General features: G+C 45.9%; 1 protein-coding gene across 3 annotated transcripts in view; it reads right to left on the minus strand.

The window, feature by feature from the left end:
• LOC106577429 (mitotic checkpoint protein BUB3) overlaps window positions 1–8,521 on the minus strand; it is an 11,499-nt gene extending 2,978 nt beyond the window's left edge. For all 3 annotated transcript variants that reach the window (XR_014381377.1, XM_014155399.3, XM_014155400.3), the window contains exons 1-7: window positions 8,237–8,521; window positions 6,198–6,392; window positions 5,896–5,965; window positions 5,644–5,795; window positions 3,665–3,823; window positions 650–827; window positions 1–135 (exon numbers count right to left, since the gene is read on the minus strand). The exon at window positions 1–135 is cut by the window's left edge. Coding sequence is in view for 2 of the 3 variants with exons in the window: in XM_014155399.3 (XP_014010874.1) it covers window positions 1–135; window positions 650–827; window positions 3,665–3,823; window positions 5,644–5,795; window positions 5,896–5,965; window positions 6,198–6,392 (889 nt within the window). In the remaining variant the exon portion in view is untranslated. The remainder of the gene's footprint in view (window positions 136–649; window positions 828–3,664; window positions 3,824–5,643; window positions 5,796–5,895; window positions 5,966–6,197; window positions 6,393–8,236) is intronic.
• Between the last annotated feature and the right edge of the window lie 751 nt (window positions 8,522–9,272).

Here is a 9,272-nt window from a genome sequence, read left to right on the forward strand (position 1 = left end):
AGGACGAGGCGATGGCCAGCGTAGAGCCGTCGTTACTGAAGGCCAGGGAGGCGATAGACGTGGGGTAACGATGAAACTGACACAGACGCTTTTTATTGAAAGGATCCCAGATGTTCACGAAGCCGTCTGAACCACCTGGTAGTAGTAGGACAGAGAGGGTTTCAAAAGGTCAACGGTGGAACGCTGGACATTTATCTACAGAGAAGTTAGACTTTACAAGATAATAATCTGGAGGCTAATCACTCATCAAGTGTTCCCTTGAGTGTAACCACGGCGATATTAATCCAATAGGTCACATTTTTTACATTTTAGTCATTTAGCAGACGCTCTTATCCAGAGCGACTTACAGTTGTGAATGCATACATTTCATACATTGTTTTCTCCGTACTGGTCCCCCGTGGGAATCGAACCCACAACCCTGGCGTTGCAAACACCATGCTCTACCAACTGAGCCACACATAATAATATACCATAATAGAACATAACACAGCAGGAAATAAAAAAAAAATCAGGCTTCAGAGATACTTGTTTTATATTCTGGTTGAATAATTGTTCCTTGTTTTTAAATTGTAGTTGAACATTTCAAAAGCAGTCTAAATGACGAATGACTGCTGAGTTTTATTATTAGTGACAATAGAAAGTATCCCACCTGTGGCGAAGGTGTTGTGAACACTGTGGAAGGAGATGGCGTTGACGGGATAGACCTGTTCTATCCCGTTCTCCTTCAGACGGTGGCACTTGAAGGCATACTTCTTCTTCTGCACCTCTTGGCTGGGGTCCAGGTACTCCACAGCAACACGTCCTTCTATGGAGCTCAGGACATAGCCCTTCAAACAGACAACAACATCTGGTCTCACCGTCAGACAGACAGACGACAACAACATCTGGTCTCACCGTCAGACAGACAGACAGACGACAACATCTGGTCTCACCGTCAGACAGACAGACGACAACATCTGGTCTCACCGTCAGACAGACAGACAGACGACAACATCTGGTCTCACCGTCAGACAACATCTGGTCTCACCGTCAGACAGACAGACAGACAGACAACGATGTGTTGTCCTGTCTGGCTCAGCTGATTAGAGTGTGGCACTAGCAATGCCAAGGTCATGGGTTCAAGTCCAGCAAGGGGGATCACATAGGTCTACTAAAACATTTATGATGTCGCCGCATGTCGCTGTGGATAAAAGCACCATCTAAGTGACGTTTAGTATTATGATATGACGTCACCTTCTACCCAGCCCACAGACGTGTGACGTTTGAGAACCCCTGGTCTAACTCTCTCCTCAGGACCCCCGACAGTTCCATGTATTTTAACTATCCTACAGCTAACTCACCTGATTCAACTAATCATCCTTTCACTAGGCCAATCAGGTGAGATAGTTCAGAGCTACTAAAAAATAGTGAAAGGTCTGGGGGTCCCAAGGAGAGGTTAGAGAAGTACTGAGCTAGACTAGAGGTTTACTTGTTTACTGGAGAAGGCCCTGATGGCTCGTGTCTGGTACTGAGCTAGACTAGAGGTTTACTTGTTTACTGGAGAAGGCCCTGATGGCTCGTGTCTGGTACTGAGCTAGTCTAGAGGTTTACCTGTTTGTTAGGGAAGACCCTGATGGCTCATGTCTGGTACTGAGCTAGTCTAGAGGTTTACCTGTTTGTTAGGGAAGACCCTGATGGCTCGTGTCTGGTACTGAGCTAGTCTAGAGGTTTACCTGTTTGTTAGGGAAGGCCCTGATGCCTCGTGTCTGGTACTGAGCTAGTCTAGAGGTTTACCTGTTTGTTAGGGAAGACCCTGATGGCTCGTGTCTGGTACTGAGCTAGTCTAGAGGTTTACCTGTTTGTTAGGGAAGGCCCTGATGGCTCGTGTCTGGTACTGAGCTAGTCTAGAGGTTTACCTGTTTGTTAGGGAAGACCCTGATGGCTCGTGTCTGGTACTGAGCTAGTCTAGAGGTTTACCTGTTTGTTAGGGAAGGCCCTGATGCCTCGTGTCTGGTACTGAGCTAGTCTAGAGGTTTACCTGTTTGTTAGGGAAGGCCCTGATGGCTCGTGTCTGGTACTGAGCTAGTCTAGAGGTTTACCTGTTTGTTAGGGAAGGCCCTGATGGCTCGTGTCTGGTACTGAGCTAGTCTAGAGGTTTACCTGTTTGTTAGGGAAGGCCCTGATGGCTCGTGTCTGGTACTGAGCTAGTCTAGAGGTTTACCTGTTTGTTAGGGAAGACCCTGATGGCTCGTGTCTGGTACTGAGCTAGTCTAGAGGTTTACCTGTTTGTTAGGGAAGGCCCTGATGGCTCGTGTCTGGTACTGAGCTAGTCTAGAGGTTTACCTGTTTACTGGAGAAGGCCCTGATGGCTCGTGTCTGGTACTGAGCTAGACTAGAGGTTTACTTGTTTACTGGAGAAGGCCCTGATGGCTCGTGTCTGGTACTGAGCTAGACTAGAGGTTTACTTGTTTACTGGAGAAGGCCCTGATGGCTCGTGTCTGGTACTGAGCTAGTCTAGAGGTTTACCTGTTTACTGGAGAAGGCCCTGATGGCTCATGTCTGATACTGAGCTAGTCTAGAGGTTTACCTGTTTGTTAGGGAAGACCCTGATGGCTCGTGTCTGGTACTGAGCTAGTCTAGAGGTTTACTTGTTTACTGGAGAAGGCCCTGATGCCTCGTGTCTGATACTGAGCTAGACTAGAGGTTTACCTGTTTGTTAGGGAAGGCCCTGATGGCTCGTGTCTGGTACTGAGCTAGACTAGAGGTTTACTTGTTTACTGGAGAAGGCCCTGATGGCTCGTGTCTGGTACTGAGCTAGTCTAGAGGTTTACCTGTTTACTGGAGAAGGCCCTGATGGCTCATGTCTGGTACTGAGCTAGTCTAGAGGTTTACTTGTTTACTGGAGAAGGCCCTGATGCCTCGTGTCTGATACTGAGCTAGTCTAGAGGTTTACCTGTTTGTTAGGGAAGACCCTGATGGCTCGTGTCTGGTACTGAGCTAGTCTAGAGGTTTACCTGTTTGTTAGGGAAGGCCCTGATGGCTCATGTCTGGTACTGAGCTAGTCTAGAGGTTTACCTGTTTGTTAGGGAAGGCCCTGATGGCTCGTGTCTGGTACTGAGCTAGACTAGAGGTTTACCTGTTTGTTAGGGAAGGCCCTGATGGCTCGTGTCTGGTACTGAGCTAGTCTAGAGGTTTACCTGTTTGTTAGGGAAGACCCTGATGGCTCGTGTCTGGTACTGAGCTAGTCTAGAGGTTTACCTGTTTGTTAGGGAAGGCCCTGATGGCTCGTGTCTGGTACTGAGCTAGTCTAGAGGTTTACCTGTTTGTTAGGGAAGGCCCTGATGGCTCGTGTCTGGTACTGAGCTAGTCTAGAGGTTTACCTGTTTGTTAGGGAAGGCCCTGATGGCTCGTGTCTGGTACTGAGCTAGTCTAGAGGTTTACCTGTTTGTTAGGGAAGGCCCTGATGGCTCGTGTCTGGTACTGAGCTAGTCTAGAGGTTTACCTGTTTGTTAGGGAAGGCCCTGATGGCTCGTGTCTGGTACTGAGCTAGTCTAGAGGTTTACCTGTTTGTTAGGGAAGACCCTGATGCCTCGTGTCTGGTACTGAGCTAGTCTAGAGGTTTACCTGTTTGTTAGGGAAGACCCTGATGGCTCGTGTCTGGTACTGAGCTAGTCTAGAGGTTTACCTGTTTGTTAGGGAAGGCCCTGATGGCTCGTGTCTGGTATTTCAGACTGGACTCTCTCCTCTGCTGGACATAACCCATATTCCTCAGGTCCCAGACCAACACCCTTCTCCCTGCTGTCCCCACTATCAGACGGTCACCAGCCACAGAGAGGGTGTACACCTTCGTTAAAGAGACAAAGACATGAGAACAGTCTTAAAATGTGTGTATCACAATCAATTTCTCTCAACGTCCATATGCCAGTAAGTATGTCCATTCTCACCAAAAACAAGACTATATACACTGCTCAAAAAAATAAAGGGAACACTTAAACAACACAATGTAAACTCCAAGTCAATCACACTTCTGTGAAATCAAACTGTCCACTTAGGAAGCAACACTGATTGACAATAAATTTCACATGCTGTTGTGCAAATGGAATAGACAACAGGTGGAAATTATAGGCAATTAGCAAGACACCCCCAATAAAGGAGTGGTTCTGCAGGTGGTGACCACAGACCACTTCTCAGTTCCTATGCTTCCTGGCTGATGTTTTGGTCACTTTTGAATGCTGGCGGTGCTTTCACTCTAGTGGTAGCATGAGACGGAGTCTACAACCCACACAAGTGGCTCAGGTAGTGCAGCTCATCCAGGATGGCACATCAATGCGAGCTGTGGCAAGAAGGTTTGCGGTGTCTGTCAGCTTAGTGTCCAGAGCATGGAGGCGCTACCAGGAGACAGGCCAGTACATCAGAAGATGTGGAGGAGGCCGGAGGAGGGCAACAACCCAGCAGCAGGACCGCTACCTCCGCCTTTGTGCAAGGAGGAGCAGGAGAAGCACTGCCAGAGCCCTGCAAAATGACCTCCAGAAGGCCACAAATGTGCATGTGTCTGCTCAAACGGTCAGAAACAGACTCCATGAGGGTGCTATGAGGGCCCGACGTCCACAGGTGGGGGTTGTGCTTACAGCCCAACACCGTGCAGGACGTTTGGCATTTGCCAGAGAACACCAATATTGGCAAATTCGCCACTGGCGCCCTGTGCTCTTCACAGATGAAAGCAGGTTCACACTGAGCACATGTGACAGACGTGACAGAGTCTGGAGACGCCGTGGAGAATGTTCTGCTGCCTGCAACATCCTCCAGCATGACCGGTTTGGCGGTGGGTCAGTCATGGTGTGGGGTGGCATTTCTTTGGGGGGCCGCACAGCCCTCCATGTGCTCGCCAGAGGTAGCCTGACTGCCATTAGGTACCGAGATGAGATCCTCAGACCCCTTGTGAGACCATATGCTGGTGCGGTTGGCCCTGGGTTCCTCCTAATGCAAGACAATGCTAGACCTCATGTGGCTGGAGTGTGTCAGCAGTTCCTGCAAGAGGAAGGCATTGATGCTATGGACTGGCCCGCCCGTTCCCCAGACCTGAATCCAATTGAGCACATCTGGGACATCATGTCTCGCTCCATCCACCAACGCCAAGTTGCACCACAGACTGTCCAGGAGTTGGCGGATGCTATACTCCAGGTCTGGGAGGAGATCCCTCAGGAGACCATCCGCCACCTCATCAGGAGCATGCCCAGGCGTTGTAGGGAGGTCATACAGGCACGTGAAGGCCACACACACTACTGAGCCTCATTTTGACTTGTTTTAAGGACATTACATCAAAGTTGGATCAGCCTGTAGTGTGGTTTTCCACTTTAATTTTGAGTGTGACTCCAAATCCAGACCTCCATGGGTTGATAAATTGGATTTCCATTGATTATTTTTGTGTGATTTTGTTGTCAGCACATTCAACTATGTAAAGAAAAAAGTATTTAATAACATTATTTCTTTCATTCAGATCTAGGATGTGTTGTTTAAGTGTTCCCTTTATTTTTTTGAGCAGTATATTTTTTTTAACTTCAAATCAGAATTGAGAATGAGGTCACTGTGTGCTTTGGTCTTAATGAATGTAGCCATATAAAAGTTTGCCCAGGAATGTTTCATACAGAGTTTTGTTAACTCTACCTTTTCAGGTTGTGTGAAGGTGCCAGCGTTGCAGGGGGTCCTAGGATCCCACAGCCTGACTGACCTGTCCCAGCTACCCGTTACCATGACGTTGACCTCTGGACAGTATTCCACACAGCGAATGGGGGCGTCGTGTGTCCCAACTATTGTATCTACACAAAGGAGAAAATACGGGACCGTTAAAAAAAACACTGTTCATCTAACATTAACAGGAAGCACACAATTCAGTGGTGATATAATCGACAGGCACACCTTGATCTGTATTCAAGTCGTGGGTTTTCAACTGCGTGTCCAAGCCTCCGCTCCAAGCATGTGTAGGGTCCTACAACAGAAGAGATATCTGACTCAAACATATTCCTTAACCAGGGGGGCCATACCATTTTGACTTACATTTTACATTGTTTGTAGAAATGTACTTTAACAATATTGTCATGTTTCTTCTTCTTCTTGGTGTGTGTGACTGCGGCAAAGTAGACAACTCTGCATTTAAAAATGGAGTAATTGATTACTATGGAATGCTTATGACCAACAACAAAAAAAGAGAACTTGTTTACATAGAAAGCACAATCCAGCACAGGTGCCAGGTGTGAATACTTGATCCTCATGGAGTTGCCTCCCACATCGTAGAGCCGGACAGTACAGTCCCAAGAGGACACCAGAAGGAACTGGCCTGTACTGGGGCTGAACTTAACAGCAGAGATACTGTCCTCTGGGCCCTGGTTCAGTTTGTACTCGTTCGAGCCAGTCATCTGCAAGGAGAGAACAGATACCACAGCTATTAGGTCATACTGGGATTCTGTAGGAAGGTAGGGAGTTTTCCTGCAGAGTAGTTCACCCTTGAAGTAGATGGAGAAAGCCGGATGTATCTATTGAAAACCATAACATGACCAGGTATAATGCTTAGCTTGTTAGCTAAGCTGCCATACTTGTGTTGGCGAAATAAACAAACCAGCCAACATGTTTTATTTTTGATTTCATTTCCCCTTTATTAACCAGGTAAGCAAGTTGAGAACAAGTTCTCCTTTACAATTGCGACCTGGCCAAGATGAAGCAAAGCAGTTCGACAACATACAACACAGAGTTACACATGGAGTAAAACAAACATACAGTCAATAATACAGTAGAAAAATAAGTCTATATACAATGTGAGCAAATGAGGTGAGATAAGGGAGGTAAAGGCAAAAAGGCCATGGTGGCAAAGTAAATACAATATAGCAAGTAAAACACTGGAATGGTAGATTTGTAGTAGAAGAAAGTGCAAAGTAGAAATAGAGATAATGGGGTGCAAAGGAGCAAAATAAATAAATAAATACAGTAGGGGAAGAGGGAGTTGTTTGGGATAAATTATAGATGGGCTATGTACAGGTGCAGTGATCTGTGAGCTGCTCTGACAGCTGGTGCTTAAAGCTAGTGAGGGAGATAAGTGTTTCCAGTTACAGAGATTTTTGTAGTTCATTCCAGTCATTGGCAGCAGAGAATTGGAAGGAGAGACAGCCAAAGGAGGAATTGGCTTTGGGGGTGACCAGAGCGATATACCTGCTGGAGCGCGTGCTACAGGTGGGTGCTGCAATGGTGACAAGTGAGCTGAGATAAGGGGGGACTTTACCTAGCAGGGTCTTGTAGATGACCTGGAGCCAGTGGGTTTGGCGATGATTATGAAGCGAGGGCCAGCCAACGAGAGCGTACAGGTCACAGTGGTGGGTAGTATATGGTGCTTTGGTGACAAAACGGATGGCACTGTGATAGACTGCATCCAGTTTATTGAGTAGGGTATTGGAGGCTATTTTGTAAATGACATCACCAAAGTCAAGAATCGGTAGGATGGTCAGTTTTACGAGGGTATGTTTGGCAGCATGAGTGAAGGAGGCTTTGTTGCGAAATAGGAAGCCAATTCTAGATTTAACTTTGGATTGGAGATGTTTGATGTGAGTCTGGAAGGAGAGCTTACAGTCTAACCAGACACCTAGGTATTTGTAGTTGTCCACATATTCTAAGTCAGAACCGTCCAGAGTAGTGATGCTGGACAGGCGGGCAGGTGCAGGCAGCGATCGGTTGAAGAGCATGCATTTCGTTTTACATTTAACGTAACATAACCTGTAAAGTTTTTATACACGAGAACGTTACAGTCCTGGAAATTCAAGAACATGAATTGGGTGTGCTGAAAATGTAAATGTAGCAAGTTAGCAAGCTAACTTAGTTGTGTGGGTAGGGAAGGCTAGCTAATGTGATTAACTAACTAGCATACGTAACTGGCTAGCTAGTTGGTCCGCAGTAGCTTGCCAATTTGGTCTCAACTACTTACACATTGGCTAACATTAGCTAATCAGCTGTTTTCTATCGGGTAACATTGGTTAACATTAGCTAATCAGCTGTTTTCTATCGGGTAACATTGGCTAACGTTAGCTAATATTAGTAGCTAACGTTAGCAGCTAACTAGCAAGCATGGATGGTGAAAGCAGGCCAACTCTCGCCGGTTAGCTAGCTAGCTGGCTGGCTAGCCGTTTGCAAGCTAACTCGCCAACTATAGCTTGATAATGCTTTAGCTAGATCGTTTTTGTCAATCAACTAAGATTTTTTTTTTTTTTCAACTCACCGTTCTTGGTTTGCGCTGAAGTACCTCCTTGGGTATAAAATTGGTTTCCTCGTCCCTCTCCGCTGTAGACAGTCCGCAGCAGCGTTGCTACACGAGTGAATTGATTGGTCAGAACGAATAACCAACTTTCCCGCCTGGCTCGTGATTCTTTGAAAAGTTCTCTTCCGTTGTCGAGTCTATGGGTCATGTGACATGGGACATATTTAAAAATAACAGTATCTTAAAACCGTTGACAACTCCGTGTCGTTTTTTTGAAAGGTATTGTTAAATAAAATGTTAACTATTTGGTTGTTATATCAAAACCTCTTGAAGAACATAGTCAGGCCTACAAATGTTCTATCGTTAGTTATATAGCAAAATAACTGCTTGCTTTTCACGATCAGTAAACGTTAATAATCATGTAATTTCGGATACGTAGGGTAGCCTCACGATATATCTCAATATTGGCCGCCATTAATTTGATATTTAAGATATATAAAATAAAACTGGACAAGTATGAGTGGTTTAGGTTAATTTCCTATATTTTGCCTGTCAAGCAGCAGAATGGCGCATTTGCCATGGTACTTCATGCCCGGTGTACACTAGCAGAAGGAGCGGCGCGGTGAAACACCGCTTCCCATTCATTTTCAATGGAAGGAAAGCTGTGAGGGCGGTGCGAACATGGCATGGGAGGCGGAGAGAACATGGTGTGGGAGGCGGTGAAAAATATGAACTTTTCGCAAATTTATGCAAATCACCAGCGGCGACCGCTGGGCGATGACCAATCATATCAAGTGGCTCCCATGACAAATTTGATGCTATGTGACTGAAGGCTGGAGACTTTCTTCAGCAAAGATGGCTAGGATGGAAGCAAATGTGATTATAATGTCATAACGAATCATGCAAAAAAAAATGTACAGTTGAGAGGAATATGTTAGTTAATATAGAGACAAATGATTATGCATATTTTTTTTTTATCATAAAGTTAATTTATGAAAATTGTGATTTAGCAAGCTAGCTGACTAGCTAACATTAGCCAGCTAGCTGGCTAGCTTTA

Source organism: Salmo salar, chromosome 18 (assembly GCF_965601325.2).
Source record: "Salmo salar chromosome 18, fSalSal1, whole genome shotgun sequence".
Taxonomy (NCBI): Eukaryota; Metazoa; Chordata; class Actinopteri; order Salmoniformes; family Salmonidae; genus Salmo; species Salmo salar.